The sequence below is a fragment of the Leiobunum rupestre genome, chromosome 4 (genome assembly GCF_980474605.1).
Source record: "Leiobunum rupestre chromosome 4, qqLeiRupe1.1.hap1, whole genome shotgun sequence".
Lineage (NCBI taxonomy): Eukaryota > Metazoa > Arthropoda > Arachnida > Opiliones > Sclerosomatidae > Leiobunum > Leiobunum rupestre.
The window spans coordinates 54,944,419-54,970,438 of NC_143387.1; the positions used below are offsets into that span (position 1 = coordinate 54,944,419).

A 26,020-nucleotide genomic window follows, 5' to 3' on the forward strand; every position below is an offset into this window, starting at 1 on the left:
GCTCGGTCTTTTTGTAATAATCAAACGCGCCACGTTAAGCATGGCGTCCGGAGGGTATTTCTCGTCATTTTTCTCAAGAATATTTTCGTTTTTTCAGCCCGAAAGTAAATCCCATCCAAAGAAGAAAGAGTCGTCGGACAGGACAAACAGCGCCAACAAGAACGAAGAAGGATTTCATCGTAAACCGTGGGCCTTGAAGAAACCCGACATCCCCGAAGTCCTCAAGCAACCGAGGGCCAGTCCCGTACCGCCAGTGGTTACGCAGTCGGTAACCGAGACGACCAGGAGTTACCCGTTGAGTACGTCCGCCGCTGCCAACAACGGCCCATCTTCGAGACTTTCCTCCGACGACGGAGTTAAAGACGACACTTCGAACGAAGAAAGCTTCAGGACCCCGCCCGAAAACTTAAGCAGGGGTGGCACCGTGTCCCCGATTCCCAAGTCCGAAATCCACCTTTTGCCACTTACCTCGGTACTTAAGTCCGACCAGGAAGAGCCCGCCAAGTCCTCCGTAGGAACCGACGTCAAGAATACCATACTTAAACGACGTAGCATCGACGATGACGTCCAAGGTATATTAAAAGGGTCGCGATCGCCACCGGCGGCGTCTAAAGAGTCCAAAGAAGAAGCGGCGCAAGTACTCGAAAAGCACCCCTCGATTTTGAAGAAACGCGGCAGCTCCGAAGAGAAGGATCCGTGGGAAATCGTCCATCCCATCCTCAAAAAGCACTCCATCGAAGAAAGCGGCAGCCCCGTTCACTCGATACTCAAGAACCGCAGCTCGGTCGAGGAACTGTCGTCGGAACCCAAACCCATACTTAAGAAGAGGTTTAGCCAAGAGGAGATATTCGAGCCGGTGCTGAGGGGCGAGCCCAGACCCATCTTGAAGAAGAAACAGGGAGAGGACGATTCCTCCGAGGAGAAACCCAAACCCATTCTCAAGTCCCGCCGCAGTTTGGACGAAACTGGCAGCGTTGACTTGTTAGGATTTACCCGAACCAAGTTAGACCTCGGATCCGGCGATCAAGCCATCAAGTCCATACTTAAGAAGTCTTTCGATACCGAAGATAGCGACGAGACCTCTCAGAGGCCTTCAATCTTAAAGGGAGGCGCTAAAAGCGGAGGATTCGGCTCGTCGACGCGCGTCGCCAATCGAAGAAATTCCGAAGACGCCATCGTCTCGGACTCTTGTCTCGTGTCCTTGAATCGAGCGGCGGCTCCGGAAGTCAACAGACGCGGATCCGTGGACGCCGACTCTTCCTGCAATAGAATCGTCAGCGGCTTCAGACAATCATCGTCACCCGTGTCCTTCCAGCCGCTTCCATCCATCCTCAAAAGGAAAACGACCGATTTGGATTTCGCCAAGCTCAACTCCTTGCAATCGTCTTCCACGGTGTCTCCGGACCAATCGGAGACCGCCAAAGAGTAAGCGGTTTTATTTATATGAGAGGGCTTTAAGGATACCAAAGCGACTTTGAAGTATTTGTTCCGTAGTTACGGGGTGTCCGCGGAAATGCGCGTTTTGATATGATCGATTATCATCTTTCGCCGAGTCGGCCCAGCTGTAATGTGTTTGGCGATCGAAAAAACGGTGGGCCTAATTAAGATCAGAATAACAATTTCTGGGCTTGATTGACATATCATTCATTACATTTCTTACCCCCAAATATCAAAAATCAGTAAAATGTTTAAAAATTTGAAATGAATAAATATTTGAGCAAAGTTTAAATGTCTGATCGTAACCTTTAATTTCAGAGCACCTCGCCGAGGTTTGAAGGTCTCTGAAGGTTTTAGCTCGGGTCACGTCTTACGAGAACGTTTCAACCGTCGCAATGTGCCTCGTTACCGGACCCAACCAGTAACTCAAGTCGAAGTTGACGAAACCGACAAGTAATTAACTTTAGTTATTAATCCAGCTGATACGTTCCAATCCTAATAGCGTCGACTATTTCTTAGTTTGGAATCGGTGCAGGCCTTCAGGGCCCTGATTATGAAAAAGGCCTCCTTGAATATCTTCGAACAAGCCCCCAGCGAAACCAAGCCGACACCCGTGGCTACGAGGCCCTTGCCTCCGGAAGTGGTGTCCGCCAAACCGGAATACCCCAAACCTTACCGTTCCGAACGAAGACGCAAATTCGAGAAGAGAGCCGACAGACGCAACAACGCCCGCTACAGAACGCTGCCCGTCACCGTCGAAGAACTGGCGGAAGCCGAGAAGGGCGAACGGACGTCGGAAGACGGTGCCTCCGCGGACGGCGCCGAGACTTCCAGCAGCGACGAACTGGCGAAACTCAGCGTGGCAGCCAAGACGTCCTTGTTCCAGCAGAAGGCCGAAGAGGCGAAGGCCTGCGTCGAGGTGCGCCGTCTCAGCGGAGGAGACAGCGCCGCCAGGAACAGATTCCTGGCGAGACGCAGTTTGACGCGTTCGCAGACGCAGCCCGTCACGGAAGAAGAGGTGCACGAGGCTGTCAAAATCATCAAGGATGAGCAAAATACCTCCCAGGTTGGTTGTAGGAGGAAAATACTGATTTGGTTTTAACATAAGCAACGTTTTAAATAAGTATGATACTGATCGATTTCGGATAATGGTAGTCTGTCACCGAGTGATTACGTAACCGGAAGTTTATATTTGTTATTTTTATAATAACAATAATTATTATTATTATTTTATTATAATAATCAGCTAGGCTAATACCCTTGTCACCACCTTCTGCCCAAATCACAAAGTGACTTTTAAAGCCATAAATTCAGGTGGCCGGGTTACTGCGCGTAGGAGGGTGGTGGCAAGACCTTCATGCCAAGCGAGCCAACAGCTCTCTAAACCCTGGAGCAACAAACACAAGGAGAACGCAGTTAGCCTTTAAACACGCTGACGCAGTGTTGTGTACACATTTCATTGGACGAACCTTTACGGTGAACGTTTTACGGGCGGGGGAAGACAACTTCCGAATTTCCCCCTTCCGACGGCAGCGGATGCTATAGCGTCAAACCAATGAAAACTGTACGCGAGAAAATGCACGACTTTTAACGGGCTGCGTTCTCCTTGTGTGGGCAGTCCTGTGTTTATTGCTCCTAACCTACACTAACTATTACCGTTAACCTCAATAATGTATCATTTATTTCGCCGAAGTAAACGTTATTTTATACTTTTGAAAGCAATTCAATTTCCAATAAGGCTTGTGAAATCTTTCGTAAAGGCGATTTCTCGGGCACGATTGCCAAAGACACTTCCAAGACTAATAACAGCTCTCGGAGAGTTTCCATTCTTTAGATGTAATATATGATCATTGGCGAAACAGACTATGATTAAGAAATTAGCGTGGGGGATATTAAATTCATTACTTATTATTATTAGTTAGAAAGCGTTTGAATATAAATTTAAATTTTTTATGACCAGAAGTTTATAATTGATTAACATAAGTCATTTCCCTATCTCCCGCTTATGAACCAAGGCTTTTAAGCTTTTACCATTTCTATCTAGAATGAGCACACGTTTTCGATGGACTAAGGCCTTATGCGCGCTCTTTGCCTTGTCCAGGGTTCGTACACGACCTGGAAAAATCAAGGAATTTGAAAATGGTACCAAAAAGTATGGGAATTTTAAAGTGACCCCGAAAAATCAGGCAAATAAATTTTTAAAAGACCATCTTTTTCAAGATTTTTACCTCAAACCATTCTTTTATTCTACTAATATGGTCAGGGAAAATTTGGCAATTTGGTCAGGGAAAACCTGGAAATGTCAGGGAATTTAATTCCGGAAATTTTGTACGAACCTTGTTGTCGCTAAATGCGCTCATCCGATCAGATCGGTAATAATTTCGATTAACCGACACACTTATGGAAGATAATTATAGACTTACGGTAAAACACGTGGGAAAACGTATATTTATTAACAAGGCCGTTTTGGTTTTAAATTATTTGAAAGAGTCAAGAATCTAAAGAGTTATCATCACCGACGGAAGAGCCGTCCAGGTTGAGCCTAGTGGAGAAAATGAAACTCTTCACTCAAAAGTCCATGGCGGAACAGCGGGAGAAGCCGGAGCTGATCAGAGGGCCATCCGTCCGACGATCTCGGGGCAACAGTTCCCGATTCCGCACGCAGCCCATCACCAGCGAGGAAGTCAACAAAGCCAAGAGTGGCGGCTTGGCGGCTAGCATCCTCAAGTCGGCCAAGCTGCTCGCTTCCAAAGACGACGTCTCGGCCATCGCCGCCATCGAAGACGAGTTCGCCTTCAAAGGTACGCTCACCTCTCTTCTTCACCCGCTCGCTCGTTCGTCGGCAGGAATCCATACCTCTACTTGGAATGCTTATCCTGCCGTGTCACGTATGGTAAGATCACTCGGACCGCTTTGGCTCCCCTCTCACGTTGTTGTTTGCCAAGTTAACATAATGACGTCAAAAAAACCGTCAGCCACATCGAGACGAAAATCTGTCGCGATGAGCATTCCAAGTAGAGGTATGGATTCCTGACGTCGTAGCTAAGCTCCGCCTTAAAATAGACGTCAGATAATAATTCTACGTCACTGATCACTACGCTAAACACCACACGATCCTGATTGGTAAATAATCACGTGCCTTCCATGCTCGTCTTAATTTCAAGGCGGACATAATATCGTGACAATGGAAATAGGCCACTCTCACGATAAACCTGAGAATAGGTGCTTCAATAAAACATCTTCAAGGAAATCGACAAGAAGTAATATTTTAAGAGCCAGAACCTGCAAGTTACTGTTTTATATAGTGTTTGTTGAAATAATGGAAACTTTTCACAGGTCTGTAAACAGAACGTCGTGTTTTTGATAATCCTTAATTATAAAAAAGAATCTACTGGGTTGAAAGTGAACACTTGTTGGAAACTTTTCACCCGTATGGTATACATCATTTCCACAAGCACTTCATAAAACGTGACTTGCGGGTGCTGGCTCTCCGAAATATTACTTCTTGGCAATTTCCTTGAAGAGCTGGTTTTATTGAAGCACCTAAATTGCGTTTATATTTAGCGAACCGCGACAGAAATAATGCCATCTATAATCAGAGTTAAGTGTAAATAAACGAAATAAAAACTTTTTAAGTAGTATTCGAAAAACGATTTCCCAATGGCAAATTCTATCATAACATTGGTCTTTCAATAGTTAGAAAATCTAAAATCTAATTTTTGCGTCTATTGAATTAAGGGCGTGTCTAGGGTGTGGGTGGAGATTGGAAATAGTACTTGATCGTAGCGTAAAGGGCAAAAACGCCGTGACGGCGAGCGTCGATGGAAAAATATTGCATTAAAGTTGATTTTTAACTAGGAGCAACAAACACAAGGAGAACGCAGCTAGCCTTTAAACACGCTAGCACAATGTTGTGTACAAATTTCATTGGACGAAGCTTTACGCTGAACGTTTTACGGTAAGGGGGGGAAGACAACTTCCTAATTTTACGATTCCGACGGCAGCAGGCTAAAGCGACTTCTGACGGGTTGCGTTCTCCTTGTGTGGGGGTGCTGTGTTTGTTGCTCCTAGGTTTTTAATAAGGCGAAACGCCACAACGGTGAGCATCGACGCAGAAAAATCTCGTTAGGCCTAATACAATGTTTTTGCGTCGCCGTTCGCCTTTACGGCATTTTTACCGTAGTGAAAACCAGCCTTTACTCCCTAATATAAGTCAGTTTAAGCCCTCTCTAGAAAAGGCGTAGGAGGAACGTATAAATCAGTCTCCAACAATAAAGCTACGTCTACACATTTAGATATTCCCAGTACGCGTTAGCGTTTGGTCCAAATAACGCGTCGCAGAAGCGCCGCTGTTTTCACTGTTCAACGCGAGATCCATTTAAGCTCTTAATATCTGGCGCTTCAGCCAAAGAATTATCGCGGGACTGATAAAATAAAAGAGCGATAAAGACTTGTACGACTACTCGAACGAGTTTTTACTTTATTTTCGCAGGTGTTTCGAAAGCCTCGACTACCGGCGCATCCGCCAAGAGTGGCTCCAAAGTAAACGGAACTTCGGCTGGCGTCGTTGCGAGCGAGACCACTCCGCGCGCGCCCACCAAGCCCATCGTCATCGAGAGGCAACGGGCGAAGATGGACTCGAGCGACGACTCCTCCAGCTCCGAGGAAAGCGAGAGCGAGGAGGAAAACCCGGACAAGAGCGACGCCGCTTCCAACAAGACGGTCCTCGCCGGAGGACAGAGCCACATCGTCATCAACCAAATTACGGGACGCGTCTCGCCCTCTTTGCCCAAGAAGATCACCAATCCTGCCGTTCAGAGGAGACTCAACGCTTCGCTTAGACACAAAGACGAAAGGTGAGCGCTCGCAAACTTATCGGTGGATGAAAGAGTCGACAGGTGGGCTTGGCGGACATCGTAGTAACCTGGCAGAAGATTTCTAACTGGGCACGAATGTAGCATTTCTCGGGCCCTATGCTTTCCCTATATTGCCTAGTCAGTGACGCGACCCTGATAGTAGTCGAGATCCGTTTTCTAAGAAATGTGGTTATCTTGCGGGCTTCGAGATGGCCTATTCTGTATACTTCAAACCAAGTTTGGCGTAGCTTTAAGTGGTCATTTCACTCTCGCAATGAGAACGTGTATTTTTTTATAAATATTACTAAGCTAGTTCGTTTGGAACGTCTGTTTATATTAAATTTTGGTCTTGACGTTAAGTACTTAATTGATTCGGGTTCCAAACCTTGTTGCTCTAGATTTATACTCTTCTCAGACAATGCTTATAAAACCGAATATAGAATCTGTTAAGTAAAATCCCAAAATGAACGGTTTTTCCACCGAAAATAAACTTTACCAAAACTCTGTTTTATAAAGTGTATTAGGCTAAAGTAATTCGGCAGAATCCTTGATTCTGCCTTGATTCCGTCACGGGCTCACGGCTTTACTAGAGTTGACGCTCGGCCTGTCGCTAAACTGGCACTGACGTACGTGGTTGACACCTGTTGAAAAGAGGCAGGCAGCGGGGAGAGCCATGAGGATGTATTTAGGAAGAGAAAAATCGTGTCCCCCCCCCTCCCTTCTCCCGGGTCCTACGTTCGCGTGAGCAATGACGGAGAGAGAAATCTGGCGTACTTGTATAAACATCGTATTGTGGAGCGACTTACATTATTCATCCCCTCAGATTAAATGGATTATAGGCCGTAGCTTTAAAAAGGCGCTCTAATATATTTATTTTTATATTGTCGCGCGTGATGATACGCCGTTAAAAGCGACTCTCTCTCCAATGTACGAGTTTTGTTTTTAAAATTGTCCTCGGTTGTATAGATCGCTTTTTACCGCGAAACAATCCTATTTCGTGGAAGGTTCTCTCTGTATTCGCTGATTTCCCAGAAGGTACGTGTCGATTTTGCAGTCTGCGCATGCTTATGTTTACTAGCAATGGGGTTTGTTGTGGTTTCAAGTGGCCGGTGTAGTCATAAGCGAGGCGCCCAAAATGGGCACGCTGGCGTTACTGTGTTCAACTAGGTATCTATATTGGTTTCGTATACTATTACACCGTTATTTGGGTCATATAGCTATCACTGCGTGTATCGCGTTTTGCAATGTACGGTTATGTTAAGTCATTGGTTAGTTACGTGTAAGGCACACCTGATTTATATAGAAGAGTTATGGGGGGAAAAAACTATCACTTATTATCATATTATATTATTGAAACAAATCAAATTTAATTTTTTTTTAAATCAATATATTTAAGGAGGAATTGGTTTTTCAGTTGCATTCTTATTCAATTGTTTCTAATGTTTAATAATAATAATAATAATAATTATCAGCTAGGCTAATACGCAATGCACCACCTTAGGCCTAAGTCACCAAGCGACTTTTGAAGCCTTTAAATCAGGTGGCCGGGTTACAATGCGTAGGAGGGTGGTGGCAAGCCCTGCATGCCACGCGATCGAGCCAACAGCTCCCTACACTAACTATTACCGCTAACCTCAACAAGTTTTTATGGAAGGGGAAACCGAAGAGCTCGGGGGAAACCCCTTAAACCAGTGGGGAGAGAACTTGCAAACTCAACGCGGAAGGAGTTGTTCGGAGTTTTAAATAAAAAGTCACTTTTTTAAACCACATTTTTGAAAAGATAGTTTAAGGTCAAGTATCTGATCCCAAAACCCCTCGACTTAGTTGTATTGTTTAATAAACTAAAATTAAACATTTATCGCGTACCAGAAGGGAAAGTTTAACTAACTAACTAACTAACTAAACTAGATTAGGTTGGACAGATGGTTTCTCTAATTTAATCTAGAATTTAATCAAACCCGTTAGTGATTAAGACAGAAAACGAATTTAATCAAACACGTTACTTCTAAGCGCGCAATTAAGAGAGAAAAACAAATCCGGTCTGTTTTTAGCCAAAACAACCTTTGTGAAATTTTGAAAAATTACCTTGAGACGCGGGATCCTTTATAAATATGATTCATCGGGCTCTATCACGTCCCGAATTCGGCTCAAGGTTTCCCCAATTGAAATGGTGCCTTTGTTGCTGCCGCGCGATCTATGAGGTTTTTTTATACCCTATTAGGCGAACCGTTGTGGTCGCCCCTATAATCTTCTTATTCTATTGCTTTCGTTTTTTTTGGGGGGTACTTCTTCCAACGATAAAGCATTAGACGGACGAGTTCGGTTAGCCTTTCGCCCGAAAATCTCGTGAGTTTTTCAATTAGTTTCTTCCGTCGTAATTTGTTTAAGTGGACGGAACTAGATTTAGTCTGTATTCTTACGTTTCTCGCTTAGCGGGTTAAATGAATTTGTCCCTGAATTCAACCAATTAAGACGAAAGAAACCTAGCTTATATCCAAGAATTTATTTTTAGGAGGAAATTGTCGTTTTTTCTATAGAAGTTAAAATTTGTTTAATAATGTCTGTTAAGTAAACGAATATTTTTCCCTGAATTAGTTTTAAACATATTAATATTAAATTCCATGTCAAAAGTTACGAAAAGCGTCATTCCCAAAAGCTAAATTAAGTAAATTTTATAATTTCCTAAAACCGTAGTTTCCAAATGCGTAATTTCGACCCTAGTTTTCCTTAAATTATCCATTTAACCAAGTCATTGCTTCGGTAAAGTAACACCACGAGGAAAAATAGCTTAGATTGCATCTAGTCTTGAAACGAAAGAATTAAATTAGTCCTAAAAATGATCCAGCAGTTATTGTTTCGATGATCGGTGATTAACCCGTTCGATGTTTGATAATATTTCCGAGAACTGAATTTAATTGTCTCAGTTTGGTAAACGCGCAATTGACAGTACTGAAGTGGGCGCCTTTACGCCTTTGCCTAAAACTTAAAACGTGGGATTAATGTTATTCGAAATTTTGAGGTATTTTCGGGCAGTGGCCTTAAGTTCGTCCACCCACACGAGATGCTACCAGTCCCCCACGTCGTAGCCCGCATTTTAACCCTTTATTTCAAACCAATCGCTTGATTATGGTTGATCCTCCGAAATAAGACGCGAAATATTTCTTACTATGTTAAAGATAAGGTACGGATAAGGATGGTTACGAACGCTAATGTGGTCTAACGCGCCGTTTCTTTATTTTAGCAGAAGATCACTTCAAAATCATTCGAAAGACGACTCCTCCGAAACCTCGTCCGAGACTAACTCTTCGACGCCTCGCAATGACAGGCAGAAAATGCTTCCACCTCAACGAAGTTTAACTCAACCGTCGCTGATGGCCGAGGACAAGGATTCCTCCAAGAAAGGAACTATTGCCGATAGGTAGGGAGTTTTGCCCGTGTCCTCTCAACCCGTAGGTAGTACTCTGTAGACTGTTTTGGCATCTTGAATCTCTTCCTAATTTCCTCGATTACTCAACACCTCTGTTATTTTATAAACCAACACTCGTTTTCCGCATGTTTCTCTTCGTTTTCTCTATTGTCAAATATCTTGTTTTCTTTGTGTCTACACTCGAAATAAAAATCCTTTTATACGTATTTTTTTACATTTTGTACCGTAATAAACTCTTTTCCGTTGAGACTTTTTATTATTTTCCGTTTTCTGTCATTTCTTTGATGTTGAGTGCTTGTTAATTCGCTTGTTACTTGGTAGTTTAACGTGTGACTGCGTGAAATTTGTGCAATTTTGAGGTGAAATATATTTGCAGGCTTGCCGCGCTTCAGCGTAGCGGAACCGAAGATTGGCAGAAACGAATTTTGAAAACGAAACCGGAAGATACCAAAATCGTCGAGTTGAAAACTAGTCCAGTTTCGGTAAGTAGTAAAAATGTACTTGCTTTTTGGAATTGTGCTATAAATATTTTCATGGTGACTTTACAAAATTTTTGTATTGAAGAAACTTTAAATTTGCAGTGATAGCTAAAGAAAGACTAAAACGGTGCTCGGTATCTTTATAATAATTTATAGAACAATTAATATTATTGTTGTAATGTAATGTTATAGTTCGGCGGGTAAATTGGTTTTCGACCTTGATTTATAGTTCGGGGGTAAATTTTTTTCGACCTTGATTTATAGTTCGGGGGTAAATTTTTTTTCGACCTTGATTTATAGTTCGGGGGTAAATTGGTTTTCGACCTTGATTTATAGTTCGGGGGTAAATTGGTTTTCGACCCCGATGATTTATAGTTCGGGGGTAAATTGGTTTTCGACCCCGATGATTTATAGTTCGGGGGTAAATTGGTTTTCGACCCCGATGATTTATAGTTCGGGGGTAAATTGGTCTTCGACCTTGATTTATAGTTCGGGGGTAAATTGGTCTTCGACCTTGATTTATAGTTCGGGGGTAAATTGGTCTTCGACCTTGATTTATAGTTCGGGGGTAAATTGGTCTTCGACCTTGATTTATAGTTCGGGGGTAAATTGGTTTTCGACCCCCGATGATTTATAGTTCGGGGGTAAATTGGTCTTCGACCTTGATTTATAGTTCGGGGGTAAATTGGTCTTCGACCTTGATTTATAGTTCGGGGGTAAATTGGTTTTCGACCCCGATTATTTAGTTCGGGGGTAATATGGTTTTCGACCTTGCGAAGGTACATGTCGAATTTGACTAGTTCTTTCGTTGTTTTTATAATTGGGTTTTTTTGTCGCGTTGCGTAATCGTGAACCGAAAACCGATTTGATACCGGTGTTTCGTTGCTGTCGGGCGTTTTTTTCAGATTGAAAAGTCCAAAAGCATATCGGCGCTCAAGAGCAAATTAGAAGAATCGTCGACGCAATGGAAGCAAAGGGTGGAAGAGAAAGATGCCGTTAAATTCACAGTCGCCGGTAAAATGGGTCACCCCTTAACGTCCGTCCAAGCACCGGGAAACGGTACCGCGAATGCTCCCGGAAGTAGAGGACATACCCCTCACACCACGCCCGTTTTAGACAGGAAAAAGAAAATTCCCACACCAGTTGCCTTCTCTAGTTCCAAAGGTACGCTTATGGTCATTCCCCGTATGGGGATACATGTATAATAATTCCGGCCATCTTTGATTACAGCGAAGTGTATAGCGAACGCTGTTAAAGTCCTTCCAATGGGCATCTCTCCCTTAAGTAAAAGCAAATCAATGCCCGAAGCCTTAAAAGGTACTAGATTATTTCTCGTAGAGGTCAACGTAGATTTCACATTATCCGTTTATGCTTACCAGATTTATCTTCTACCGACGCGTCGTCTTCCGACGATGAAGTGGATACTTCAACGACGAAGCCATCTCGCGTTCTTGTGCCAAAAGCTGATAATGAAACTTTCAGTTCTTTCTTCGAATCTCGGCTGGTCCAAAGAATCGATCACGAAAAAATAGACATCACCGAAGATGTTTTCAAAGAAATGTCCTCTCAGTCGCATCAACTGTAAGCGCTTTGCTCCTTTCTTAGGCTTTGTCCCTTACCGAAATTTTGTACCGTTTCTCGCGCAGTCTAGTTCAAAAGCGAACGGTTAAGAAGGCTGGACGTCACGCAGCTACGTCTCGAAATCCCATAAAGGCGCTGGCGTCTAGGACAGACTTACAAGAGGAATATACCGAAGTTAAAACTGGGGTAGCTGAGAAGGAAGTGAAAAGGCTACAAATTGAACAACGTAATTGAGACGTGATAACTTAATTGTTGTTGCTTTACCAACTTAAAGGCAATTTCCGTTTTAGTGTCCAAGACTTCCAACAAGTGCCTGTCTGCCTTAGCGGGCCTAGCTAGCACGGAAGATTTCAAATCGGTTGCTCTTCGAAAAGGCGCCGTGCAAGCCAGCCCGTTATTGCCACATAGCGACATTATGTTGATTCAAGTCAAAGGCAGACGGCATGTCCAAACCAGGCTTGTCGAAGCTGTACCGTCTTCGGTTAACTTGGGAGACAGCTATGTGATAGTCACACCAAATAGAGTTATATGTTACCTAGGGCAGTTCACAAATGTCATTGAGAGCTCTAAAGTAGGTTTCTCTTTTAATATTTATCGTCGTTAATGGTTTCGGAGATTGAGATATTTGCGTATTTGTAGGTCAAAGAAGTTGCGGGTGTCATACAACAGAAGAAAGATCTATGTTTTAAAGGGACGGCTGATTTTGAACTTATTGACAATGAAAAAGCGCCATGTGAAGATAAATCTAAGGAGTTTTTCAAGCTTCTTGGTGATGACTCCCAAGAGGCGCTTAAAGCTGGTTCACCTCACGAAGATGAGGTAAATTTACAGTTTGAAAGTTTTTTTTTAAAAACTAGTTTATGCTGTCAACCACAAAAGTACTTAGACACCAAAGTTTTTGAGGGTTTTTTCACACTTTTAACAGATTTATGAAACTGAAATTATTGCTACGAATAAAGTTTATACTTTGAAAGATGAAGCTTTGATACCCCATGAGCAAGCTTGGGGTTCTCTTCCCAAAATTGAAATTTTAGATTCCAATGAGGTAATTTTTAATTTGAATTTGAACCACTATAAATTTTATTTTATCCTTATCCTCATTTTCTATGTTCACTAGATTGTTGTTTTCGATTTTGGAAGTGAGTTTTATGTTTGGAATGGAAAATTAGCTCCATTTGAGAAGCGGAAGACTGTTGCGAGGCTTGCGAAAGAGCTCTTTGATAATGGTTATGACTATGATGAATGTGATATCAACCCTCTATGTCCACGAATGGAATGTGGTAAGTCTTTTTTTTAGTATGTAAAACTAGTGAAATTTGATACTGAAATAAACTCAATAGAATTTTAACCCAGCCACCTGTTTAAAGGCATTTAAAGTTGCTCGATGACTTGGGCCTACGGTGGTGTCAAGGGTATTAGCCTAGCTGATTATTTTTTATAGCTTTTGTGATCGAAATATTTGTTCTTTTTAATGATAGAAGAGGTGCTTAAAAGAATATGATTAGTGCTATGAGGGAATTCAATGTTTCTCTGCCAAGGTGGGGATTCATGCTAAAGACTACTTCCCGTCTTGACAGAATGCGTTGAACGTTTATGAATTCCGACTTTAACAGCTAAGTTCTCTAATTACAGATCAATTCAAACCAACTCTTCCAAGAAAGTCTTCCTCTCGTCCTTCCTGGGTAGTTTTTGCGAAAATAAACCAACATATGGAACCTGTATTATTCCGGGAAAAGTTTTTGGATTGGCCAGATTTAACGAGAATAATAAAAGTCAAAGGGCAAGATGGCGCGGATGAAAACAACAAGGTAATGAGTAGTGATAATAAGGAGGTGGTGGGTAGCAATGGCGATAGTTGTACTAGTAGTAGCGAAAGCACCGAAGCCAGCGAGAGCGAGTCTGGTAAAGAATAAATGCGTCTCTGTATATCCTCATATTTGATGTGTAGAATATGTTCGTGATGCATCATAAGTTACAAATGTCATTTTTATTCGGCAGTTTGATGACTTTTGATATTAGACACGATTAGATCCAAGTTTAATGTGATTGAATTTCATAGCAATCGTGATAATTAGCCTATTTTCGTGTACACATTTTTTAAAACGCAAGTTTAACTTGTAACATTGTGCCTTCAATGTCATTTTTGATAAATACCAAAACATTTGGAGTTTGAGATTTTAAATGACGCGGCTGTAAATCTGAATTCGTCTAGTTATATCCAGTAATCCCACTGAAAATTGTGCTTTTAGTAAAAAGATTATACTTAAACCTCAAAAACAATTTTGGGAAAAGGCTTGTAAAAACTATTTGAAATACTTTTATACATGATATACCCCACTCTTTATTGAAGTCACAAAAAAAAATATAGCGAGAAAGAAATATATAATATAAATGTGAGAGAGTAAAGGCAATTTGATTTAATTTGTAAATCAATGTTATTGTAGCTTTCTTTATTTCTTCTCTTAAAAGTTCCCTCAATCTTATGCATTAGTGCCTTCTGTTAAAGAAATACCCTTTGTTCCGCTTCTTGTAAAATTTTCTGTTACCTTATTTCACTTTCTCTATCAATCGCTCATTCATTATGAATGTTGTGAGAAATTTTGTTAATTTAAAAAAGTAAATAAGTTTATGCAAATTTTGATCTGTAATAAATATCAATGACATGGGTGTATCCATGTATTTCTATTATCTTATGATACACTGAAAGCATTTTACATTGCACTAATTTTCGTAATTCATATTAATAATTAATCTAAGATAATTAACAAAACGTAGGTGGTCCATTTGTATGTTGTATTCTACGATCCACATACATTTACTTCTATCTTCAGGTTGAAAATTGTGGATGGTAAAATATACTATAATAAAGGGGTAAAATTTAATCATTTAATCCTTATAGTATCTGTACCATCCTAACTTCTTTGGTCAATCTTATCTGTTTGTTTACTAGCCTTATTAGCTTTCTAAATAGTGACGTTGCTATTGTTGTTCCCCTATTGCCTTAATTTATCTTAGAACCTACAAAACCTTTCCAAGCCCCAAACTGCTTTGTAACACTTGTTTAGCATATATAGATAGAATATTTTGCGCCCAGATAAATAATGAAAAGTAGTTTCAAAAGCTTCTACATAAACCATTTGCCTATTAACTTTAGAATACTAATGTTGCTAATACTAAATAACAAGGCATTACTGTATATACCAATACTCGGGGTCTTCTCGAAGACCGATCCTATTTCAGAGCTTAAAGCATTTGATGCGAATGAAATGTTGAATTGGAAAATGCCAGAACCAGACTTATTTCTCGAAGGCAGTCACTTGGGTCGTGGTTTAGAATATTATGATGAAGAAGAAAGACGCCTGTATGAAATTGCAACCACATCGCTCGATATGTGGCATATCCAAGAGTATGACAGAAGGCAACTTGTATCTGAAAGCCTTGGTCAGTTTCACTGTGGAGATACGTATGTTGTTAGGTGGAACTATACCCTGATGCAAATTGGTAATATGGTAATATTTCCACTCTTGCTCTTTAAGTTACAATTAACTTCTAATCTAGGTCGAGATTTCCAAGGGAAAATATCAAGGCATTCTTTTACTGGACGCAACCGATGTGCTTATTTCTTCTGGCAAGGAAAAGATTCTAGGATTACGGAAAAAGGAGCATCGGCCCTTATGACTGTAGAATTAGACGAAGAACGAGGCCCACAGGTTGGTTCTATTCGGAGTTCTTACAGCATTTAGTTCTTCAAATGCTAAACATCTTCAAATTGTAGGTGAGGGTGGTACAAGGAAAGGAGAGTCCTTGTTTTTTGAACTTATTTGAAGGAAGAGTTATTGTTTATCGAGGTGAAAGAGAAAATGAGGACACTAACACTCCTGGTATTTAACTATTTTTCTTATTTTCAAGCGCTTTGAAATTTTACTTATATTTTCTCATGAATAGGTCCTTGGAAATTGTTCCTAGCTAGAGGCGAGTTTCAATCCGAAGCTATGCTTGTTGAAGTCAAAAAGGGTTGCCAATCTCTTAGAAGTCGAACGAGTTTAGTTTTAGTTAATACTGAAACTGGAGTGATTTTTATATGGCACGGATCGAAAAGCACTAGCCAGATTAAAGAAGTTGCGGAGAAAGCTGTAGATAATATTCTTGCCAGGAAACCCGATGAGATGCTCTTTAGTCTAACCTTGGAAAAATTTACTATAAAACTAATTGAAGAAGGCAAAGAAACGAAAGAGTTCTGGGCAGCCATTGGAGGAAAGAAGAGGAGAAATTATTTTTCACTAGCCAAAAGTACATACACTGCACTGAGTTGATCTCAAATCTCTTGCATGTTTTGTCTTATCAGATGTTACTAATTTCTAGGTATTTTACCCTACAATTACACTCCTCGACTTTTCCGTATGACAAGTGTTCATGGGGTTTTTGAAGCTACAGAACTATTTTGTTCCTATGGAACTACTAAATTTCCTTGTAGTTACCCTTTTTTGCAAACTGATATATACAGTGTAAACCAGCCATGTATGTCTTTAAATTTATTCCTAAATTTATCTCATTCTATAATTTTTTCTATTTTAATCAGCCCTTTTCCTACTCGACAATAACTCCGAGGTGTTTTTATGGCAAGGCTGGTGGCCTGAAGGAAATGATGAAACTGTTAATGTGGCCACTGGTTCCGCTAACCAGAGGTTCAACATTGACAGACGTTGCGCTATGGAAACTACGCTTGATTATTGTCGTGGTAAGAGATTCTTTAAGAGCCTCATTCTAGTCATCATACGGGGTGACATTGGAGTCAGGGTCGGGGACAGAAAAACCGGGTCGGGTTGGGGTTTTTTAGAATTTTCACTTGTAAGCGATTTCTAATTACAAAAGTGACGAGAGTAGTCGCATTGCTTCAGCGGCCGACTATTTAAAAGTAAAACCATAAGTGTATACTATTGTTTCATAAGTGTGACACTTCCTATTCTTCACATATAAAAATTTACTGACAAAACTGACTGCATTACGGGCTTCGTCGCCGTTTTGCATCCGCTTGCTAACATGTCACACATAGCCTTTGACAGCTCCTCGCTAGGGGGATATTTTCTTCTTGTGAGAGCTCTCGGTAAAATATTTTCCAAAGTGACGATCTTATGGAACAATACTAAAGACTTATGGTAAAACCAAAAACGAAATCACAGCGAATGAGAGGCGAGTGTGAGAGAATAGGCTGCTGGCTTGACCCGTCCTTCTCCGTTTTGGTTGTTGGCTAAGCCCTCACTTGGGCGTTTATTAATTCTTTATTGGATTAGGAAAACCCGACTTAAAAAAAACCCGGGGATCCCCGACTTACCGGGTCAGAGTTGGGGTCCCCGTACGATCACTACCTCATTCATAAATCCTTGAGTTAAATTAGAAAGTTAATTGAAACCTGTCTTTCTTACCACCAGTAAGGTGAAAACTATTTGTAAGTCGGAGTTCTCGCACAAACTAACCAAAACAAATTCTCAAACCGTTCTGACTCTAACTATTTGCTCGCGGTAACCAGTTCTCTGACCATTTGGATCAAGAACCGAGGCTGAGCGCTCTTAAATTGGTCTAGTCAATATGGGCTTTTAAGATGAAATTTCAGACTATTCGTGCTATAAGTTCTGAACTGTCCAGTGAAGTCATAGCTCAGTCCGAATCAGTTCTTTGAACGGTTCTGGACTTACAAATAGTGTTCACCTATTATATTTGTAATTACAGTAAGTGTAGATAACTTTTCTAAAAAATATTCATTTTCAGCAAAAAATAAAGTCAACACTCCAAAAGCCTACATGATTCACGCTGGTCGCGAACCATTAGTATTTACGAACTTATTTCCGGAATGGGAAACCAATGATGAGGTGGTACGTCTTAACTCTAACAAGGAATCTATAGAAGATCAGGGCCATCCGTGTCTCGTTGAAGACGTTTTAAGGCAACTCCATCGTAAATATTATAAACTAGAAGAACTTCAAGAACAGCCTTTGCCTGAAGGTGTTAATCCTTCTAACCTTGAAATGTACTTGGATGATACGGATTTCTTGGTAAGTCAATAGTCTAAATTAATTTTGATTACGTATATCAAAAATTAAATTTTTATTCTTTCGTTTAAGAATGCATTTGACATGTCTAAAGATAGATTCTGCGAACTGGCAGAATGGAAGAAAAAAGAATTAAAAAAGAAAGCCCTTCTGTTTTAAGTGGAGCTTATCTAATTATTTAAATGAAATTTTTTATCTTTTATATATTGTGCTAGTCAAAATAATTTTATTGTTAAAATTTTTTAACTGATTTTTTTGCATTTTAATTAGTTTTAATAAATTTTGAGGAATTTCGATATTTCTAATAAAAAAATTGGGCAATTTGTTGTGCCTAACTTCTCTTGGAAGATTAAAGAAAAAACTAACAATTTAAATGGTTTTTTTTAATTTTTACAAATGAAATGTTTGTCAGTGTTAAGTATTGGGTACTATAAAGTCTATTGATTTTCTAGTGGTTTAGGTAAGTATTGACTATTGAGTTATCGCTACTTCATCCAATATATAAGTTTTTCCATTTTATGTGAATGATTTTCTTTATTCTGAAATTTGGATTTAACTTAGCTTTTGATTGCTTTTTTATGCCAATTATGATGTTACAAAAATTTTCATTGGAGTTATACAGCTGGGTTAAAATATTACTGTTAATAAGTGGATATTAAAAGCTTTCCAAAAATACACTTCACTCACAATTAAACAAATATAGAGCAGCTCCAAACTCAAATTTAAGCAGTGGTTTTTAGACTACCAAATCTGATAATTTTAATATAGTCAAACACAGCATTCATCAACCTGTTTACACCAGCAAAAGTAGAAGAATATTTTATGAACTGGCTAATGGTTACAACTAGGGATGCACTGATATATTTGCTATTCGTGGCCTATAATATTGACCAATATATCAGCGGTAATATTGACCGATATATATCAGCTGATATTAAAAAAGTTATTTATTCTATTTTTTTCATGAAAAAACGTTTACAAGTGCATATCCGAATGTTTCTTTTCATTTTACATGACACATTTTCTATCACAAAAATATCGTCGTTTTTTATTTGTTTACACTCATAACTGTATTAAAGAAAGGTATAATCTAGCTTCTGAAGTCTGGCGTACGTGGAGCTGCCAATCAATTAGAATATTATCAATAGTTAATCGAAAATGTTCTTATTTTTAAATGTTTTTCTGAAAATATTTTTCTAATATCGGTATTAGAGGTCGGTGTTTGGATAAGAATTAATCACTATCTTTTTTTATCCACAACCGACAATTATCTGAAAAATAAAATTATTTTTTGAATGTTAAATCCCTTTCTATCCGCGGATAATATCTATAAATAAACAGTGAACTGCAATTTTTATGGTTAATCGATATTTTGGCAGTTAATTTATCTCTAATCCGTATAGGCAAAAGTAAATGAACCGAAGTCATCGGACCACTATACTCCCCATGTTGGAGGCATTTTCCTTATGAAGTTACATTTTGACTTCGAATTTGAAATTTTACGCGCTCCTAGGCCAGAAAAAAACAGTTTTTCATATATAGAAATAGCTATACCCACAATTCTCAAGTGCAATTTATCGTGTCAAAAGACAGGGATAGAAATTAGTTTTTGACTCGATTTTGTCATCATTTTCATAAGGAAACTGCCCTCCCATTCTGAACGCTATTTCGATTCATTTACTTCTGGTATTGGCCAATATAAGCTATGCTTAAACCAATATTGGCCGATACCAATATTAGAAAAATAGGCTGATATATCGGTGCATCCCTAGTTACAACAAATAATGTAGTTTATTAAATGTATTTGCTACATGATTTGGGCTAAATTGTTCACTGACCAACAGGATTGAAGAACACCGGTCTAACATACTTCAAATTGTGCTACAGCAGAACTGTAGAATTAATACTGAAAGCCATTATAGCTACCTGTTTTCTCAATAAGCAAATAAAATTTGAAACCTTGTGAATCGCAAAGTGTAATAACACTACAATAATTAAACAATTGAAAATATAGTTATCATTTTTAGCTACTTTTAGAAAACAAAACATTTGTAAGTTTGTCAGAATTTTATAAAGAGCTTTAGGAATAATTTACATAATTACAAATAATAATCTACTCAGTTTTATTACACTATTAGAATATACAACAACATTTATTTCTTGGGGAAAGCTAATTGGTACAAATTGGACAACATAACTCCTGACCCAACAATGCCTAAGCCAATGGTTGTGTAATATAATATAGCGTCAGTTGCTCCACCCTTCAAATGCACTGGAACTCCATCATCAACCTATTAAAATTTTGAAACAATAAAACAGAACCTAGTGGTTTAAAAATTTCTTCAGTTTGACTTTATAAGTATTGCCTTACGCCAAAACGTAGTTGTAGCTCCTTAATGCGTTTAGCTTTTTCTGTAGTGGATGCTTTGCGGGTGGAAATCCTCATTACGCAAGGCCTAACTTGCGAAATGACCTTTAAAAGAGTACATGACCTTTAAAAGGTTTAAATTATTTAACATTTTATTGAAACGCATACCTTAGTTACGAGCATTCTGAAATTTCAGTATCCAAATAGTTTTAAAATTTATTAAAACCTTCAATTTGTCCAGCTACTCGGGTTCGTTCAGTAGAACCAAATTTGCAATTCGTTTTACGATGTCAATAAAGTTACGAAGCTGCAGCGAAATGAGTTTAGAGTCAGATCGTACGTTAAGTGGCGCCATCCTCTGCCTAAGTAGTGTACTCGTAATTTTATTTTAACGTTAAAACAAATTATTAATTGAAATTTATCATCGTAGACGTAAATATTAGCTAGAGTTTGTCACAGAGTCAGACTCTATTTGAAATCGCCATGGGAGGATGTAAAAAAATCTTCCCAAGAATGAGGTTCCCCCCATTATTGTTAACTGGATTGCGGATTTCCTGAGCAATAGGTCTCAGCGTGTTGTGCTCAATGGTGTAGCCTCATCCTGGTGCGAGGTTACTAGTGGTGTCCCGCAGGGGTCGGTGTTAGGACCCACACTTTTTGTCATCTTTATTAATGATCTCCCACTCGTGATCAAGGAGTCGTTTTTGAAACTTTTCGCTGATGACAGCAAGGTTGGACGGGGTCTTTCCTCAACGGCCGACGCCTTGCTCCTTCAATCAGATGTAAATGCTCTCGACCTTTGGGTCTGCTCTAACGTTATGAGCTTTAATTCGGCAAAATCATCAGTCCTGCACTGCGGGAGTGATTATCCCCAATTCCAATATCGTCTTGGTGGCCGAATTATTGAGTCCAAGCATATCATTCGTGATTTAGGGGTAATGCTCTCGGGCCGCATGTTGGGGGACACTCACTGCAGAGCTGCTTCTGCCCGGGGAATGAGAGCCCTGTACCTATTAAAGCGCTCCTTTTCTTTTTTTCAGTGCCAAATCTTTTAAGATATTATATAGTACCTACGTCCGTCCCCACCTTGATTACTGCTCAAGTATTTGGTCCCTCACCTAGTTAAAGATGTTGAGAGACTTGAGCGGGTACAGCGGAAAGCTACAAAACTTGTCTCGGGTTTACGTACCCTCCCCTACACTGATCGCCTTAAACGTCTGGGCCTCTTGTCCCTTTCTGACCGTCGACTTCGCACTGACTTAATCGAGACCTTTAAAATTGTTCATGGCTTATACGATGTGGAAGCCGACCAATTTTTTACGATTAAGTTGACTGGCCGTAAAGCTCCAACTCTGTTCAAAACCAGATGCAAAAGTCTAAGCAAAAGGGTCTTTTTCACGCAACTTGTGATTAATGACTGGAACGAGCTTCCCTCGATTGTAAAAGCTAAATCCTCGGTCTGTGCCTTTAAATCCCGTCCGGATAAGTTTCGTGGCTGGACTTTTTAGTCTGTCCCGCCCTTTTTATAATACTTCTGTATATATTTTTTGGTTACCTCCATCCACTCTTTGTAAATACCCTTGAGTGTCACTTTTCTCTTCATTAACTTTCCATAGTGTGTGTGTAAATTCTCCCTTAAGTCTCCCTATTTGTATTTTTGTTTGTATTTCTACTTTCCCTATAGACTACCTGTTGTACGTTACTAAGTGCGTACTCAGGAGCACAATAAGTGTATCCCACTTTCTCAATCCTGAAATAAAAGTATATATAATTCCCAAGAATCAGTGGCGCCGATCGCTTTTTTTCCCAACGGGGGCCGAAGCTCACTAATTAATAAACTTGGAATGAGGCTGCTGGCAACACTTTCTTGCTACGGATGCTTAAAAGTAAACGGCCTTTAACATCGGCGGTTTTACCAATGGGGGCTTCGGCCCCACCGCCCCCATGGGATCGGCGCCACTGCCAAGAATTCAAAATTGTTCCATCAGCCAATGGAACGTCATTAAGGTTACAGCAGTTAAACAGGGTTAAACAATAAGTATGACAATTTCCCCGAGTTCTTCGGTTTCCCCTTTCCATCAAAATTTGTAGAGGTAATGTTGGCATGAAGGGCTTGCCACCACCCTCCTACGCATTGTAACCCGGCGACCTGTTTAAAGGCATTAAAAGTCGCTAGATAACTTGGGTCTAAGGTGGTGACAAGGGTATTAGCCTAGCTGATTATTATTATTTATTATTACCAAATAGTTCGGAAATATTGGAATAAAAACATGAAAATGTTTTAAACAAACGCGCTATATTTTTAAATAGACCCATGTTGAAAGTTGGGGGGCCGAAAATTAACATATTTACCTGGCAACTCAGTATTTGGACGGAACATTCGTTTCCTTACTTCCGCCTGTATATTTCAATGGCGGTCACGTGGTTCAAAACGTCACAAACAGGATGTTCCGTCCAAAGGTCTCACTTAAGCCTCGTCTGCGGTCCCTCTTTTGTTATGGGTCTAAATTCAAATTATTATTTTAGCAAACTCTGACTTACTATTCAAATGTTACTCTCTGTATTATCATATTTATAAGAAAGATTTAGGGTTAAAGATATTTTAAATACGCATATTTAATAAATATTTTTTTTATACCATAAACAAATTAACATTTTACCGCCTACTAGTTTTTGGTTAGGCTAAAATCCAGTGTTGAGCTGAATTTTATTATTACGTAATATCAGAAGTAATACGAAGGGATAATTAAGGTAAAAGAAGTATTATCTAAATCAAAAATTCGTCTGCTAAACACGCGTTACACGTGGTTTTTACGCAATCCAAGGGCTTTGTGTGTATTGGTTTCACGTACAAGGAGCCGATGCCGCCGTGTCGTACATAACACTTTACCAGTTAGGGTTATACATTTCAACGATATCTAGTTCGACACTACATTTACCGCCCTCGGTATCCCAATATAATTTTTTTAAGTTTATAATTTTTCCATATAAGTTGTTTTTCGTTATTTTCGATTTTAAATCAACATACTTTTTTTTTTAATTAAGACCGACTTGGTTGAAGATTATATTTTTAGTTAGTACTGAATACTGATCATTTCTGAACTACGATTTCGGTTTCATTATGAAATTTTAATTTTAAGTTTGATGCAGGCGCCATCTAACTCCAAAAAACATGACTACCTTATTTCCAAAGCCCGGTAACTCGAAAAATTCGGTTCGTCTAAAAATTAATTTAAATTAGCGTGTTCGCGTTTTGTTACCTTATTTCCAAAACCAGATAGCTCGAAAAATTCATTTTCGATCAAATTCCTCTTGGGTTTATTAACTTGATGTACAAACTCGAAACCTATACTCCTTTTAAAGGCATGTAAAGTTTTCCGAAAATCGCGATTTACACAAATTAGGTTAAAAACACATTTAACTTGAACTTTATAAATAAATTATATGCTTCGCGTTCCTGCAAAACATTTGGGTTTGATTAAAGCACTATATTCTCAATAAAATCGATTCAGGTAAAATCGGTTCTAATTTGGATTTAAAAAGACCGTTTGAATCAAACCAGAGGGCATCTACTCTAAAACCTCGGCAAAAACGAGATCAAAAGAAGGCACCCTATTGAAACCTGGAAAGAAGCATTTGCCAACGACCATTCAAAAGGTAACAGAAACCTGATAGACTACCGAACGTATTTCATTCTATACCTCCTCTCTCTCTCTCCCCCGATGAATCAAGTTAGTTTATTTCGACGAAGTTTTGGGAGAATACCACGCCCCCTGTGGGGATGGTGCTGTACTATCCTTTTTATACGGTGCTTAAGCTCAATCAAATTTGAAAATTTTTATTGACTACCGAACACAAAGCGCGTCTCCGGTCGAGGCCTATTTTATCGCGCGGAAAACTCGTAGCCGGGTGAAAATTGGTGAAACGCTTTATAGATGGCGCCACGTATTCCGAAGTTTCCGATTCTTCCATTCTTTCCGCGATCGTTTTCTCAATAGGAAGTAAATTGCGTCGCATTCAGCGAAGATGCCTTTTCTCGTAAGAGCCATCCTCTCACATCTGCCAGCGCCATTTTTCGCTAACAATGCGACGCTAATGATTGTAGTATAATACGCCAAATATCCGGTGGTAACTCGCGACCGCCCTGTATCAAGTTCGCGCCACTGGCGTGAGAATTTGTTGCCTTTTTGGGACACGGACAAAATATCGCCAATGTGTGTCCAGTTAAATGTCATTTCAATAATCTAGCTCGGAAGGAAAAGACATTTTAGCATGTGTCTAAAATTTATCTCTCACAAATTAACGCAATTGTGATAAATATTGAAAATATTTTTCCCCGAAGACGTTGTCTTAAAAATTGTTTATACCACCATAAGTAACATAACAACAAAAAGTATGACACTTCATATTCTCTCAATGCTAAGGTCTTTAATAATAGTATGTTTCGCCAAAGACCACATAAATCATTACGTGACTACGGACTGACAAAGCAATTGACTATTGAATTTAGTTATTTTCAAATTTGAGATTTGAACGAGTTTTCCCTCAAACTAATTTGGTGGTATCCGGGTTGAAATTGTTCAAAAAATTTCGTACGTAAAAATGAAATGTGAGCCTTCGTAGGCTCTTGAGAGGCAGTCTTATAACTATAAAATATAAAAATTACATTTATAAAATATATTTTTCCGATGAAATGGTTTTAAAAAATCAGTCGAATAACTTATCAACTAACTTCACACTATTTATTATTTGGGTACGTATTTTTTAAATTCTACTTCTGAAGTACAAAGTAGAAATCCGTCAAAATCTGGTCTATTTATGTATGTTGTTTTCTAAGAGGTATATAATCTACTACTGTTTATATTGTTATATTTTCAGATTTGTTCATTCAGGTTTTCCTTCTGTATGCACTTACTGACCACAGTGATGAAAAGTGGTTAAAGGGGTTTACCCCGAGTTTTTCGGTTTCCCCTTTCCTTAAACCCTATTAGAGATTAACGGTAATTGTTAATTAATTAATTAAATTAATGGCATTAAAAGTCGCTAAGATGACTAAATAAATAGTTCTAGCGCAAGATTTAGGATTCTTTGCATTTATCCTCAGATCAGTTGATTTGAGACAAAATGGTAACTAGATAGTTTAAAACCGAAACTAATCTGAATTCATCGTAAGCCAACAGACAGAGTGTGAGCGGATTTCAGATGCTTTAGTTATAGATTTCACACATCCCCCGATTACATTCAGATAACTGTTCAGCTATATTAATCTGCTGAGATTAATTATGCTATCTGAATATCTTGAGATTATGCTATCTGAATATCTTGAGATTATGCTATCTGAATATCTTGAGATTAAATATGCTATCTGAATATCTTGAGATTAAATATGCTATCTAAATATCTTGAGATTAAATATGCTATCTGAATCTGATGAGATTAATTATTCTATCTGAATCTGATGAGATTAATTGTGCTATCTGAATCTGATGAGATTCATTATGCTAACTGAATCTGATGAGATAAATTATGCTATCTGAATCTGAATATATTAAATGTGATATCTGAATCTGGTTATATTAAATATGATATCTGAATCTGGATATATTAAATATGATATCTGAATCTGGTTATATTAATATGATATCTGAATCTGATGAGATTAATTATAGCAGTTTAGTTCAGTTACTCGAGATAATGAGTCGAATATTATGCTATTGGAATCTGATGAGATTAACTATGATATCTGAATCTGATGAGATTAATTATGATATCTGAATCTGATGAGATTAACTATGATATCTGAATCTGATGAGAGTAACTATGAT

The 26,020-nt window shown here is 39.1% G+C and overlaps 2 protein-coding genes across 4 annotated transcripts in view; one reads left to right on the plus strand and one right to left on the minus strand.

Moving 5' to 3' along the window:
- LOC149948333 (uncharacterized) overlaps positions 1–18,202 on the plus strand; it is a 104,862-nt gene extending 86,660 nt beyond the window's left edge. For 2 of the 3 annotated variants that reach the window (XM_090173311.1, XM_090173312.1), the window contains 24 exons: positions 98–1,425; positions 1,756–1,890; positions 1,957–2,503; positions 3,926–4,238; positions 5,930–6,293; positions 9,535–9,711; positions 10,097–10,202; positions 11,105–11,363; positions 11,430–11,516; positions 11,579–11,780; positions 11,846–12,006; positions 12,071–12,351; positions 12,420–12,599; positions 12,706–12,825; positions 12,898–13,060; positions 13,413–13,588; positions 15,005–15,281; positions 15,339–15,490; positions 15,556–15,661; positions 15,726–16,070; positions 16,143–16,298; positions 16,360–16,518; positions 17,547–17,830; positions 17,900–18,202. In XM_090173311.1, the coding sequence (XP_090029437.1) occupies positions 98–1,425; positions 1,756–1,890; positions 1,957–2,503; positions 3,926–4,238; positions 5,930–6,293; positions 9,535–9,711; positions 10,097–10,202; positions 11,105–11,363; positions 11,430–11,516; positions 11,579–11,780; positions 11,846–12,006; positions 12,071–12,351; positions 12,420–12,599; positions 12,706–12,825; positions 12,898–13,060; positions 13,413–13,588; positions 15,005–15,281; positions 15,339–15,490; positions 15,556–15,661; positions 15,726–16,070; positions 16,143–16,298; positions 16,360–16,518; positions 17,547–17,830; positions 17,900–17,986 (6,165 nt within the window). In that variant the 3' untranslated portion in view covers positions 17,987–18,202. The remainder of the gene's footprint in view (positions 1–97; positions 1,426–1,755; positions 1,891–1,956; positions 2,504–3,925; positions 4,239–5,929; positions 6,294–9,534; positions 9,712–10,096; positions 10,203–11,104; positions 11,364–11,429; positions 11,517–11,578; positions 11,781–11,845; positions 12,007–12,070; positions 12,352–12,419; positions 12,600–12,705; positions 12,826–12,897; positions 13,061–13,412; positions 13,589–15,004; positions 15,282–15,338; positions 15,491–15,555; positions 15,662–15,725; positions 16,071–16,142; positions 16,299–16,359; positions 16,519–17,546; positions 17,831–17,899) is intronic. The other variant, XM_090173313.1, reaches the window with a different exon arrangement.
- Positions 18,203–19,926: 1,724 nt separating this feature from the next.
- COX7A (Cytochrome c oxidase subunit 7A) lies at positions 19,927–20,519 on the minus strand. The gene is made up of 3 exons (XM_090172039.1): positions 20,364–20,519; positions 20,199–20,300; positions 19,927–20,118 (listed from the first exon to the last, which is right to left on the minus strand). The coding sequence occupies exons 1-3, from the start codon at positions 20,376–20,378 to the stop codon at positions 19,981–19,983; spliced, it is 255 nt and encodes an 84-aa protein (XP_090028165.1). The 5' UTR covers positions 20,379–20,519; the 3' UTR covers positions 19,927–19,980.
- Positions 20,520–26,020: the final 5,501 nt, after the last annotated feature.

Excerpts from the sequence above, each read along its gene's own strand:
- COX7A (XM_090172039.1), bottom strand. Across the intron at positions 20,119-20,198 it reads AGCTACAACTACGTTTTGGC|GTTGATGATGGAGTTCCAGT; the intron begins GTAAGGCAATAC and ends AAATTTTAATAG.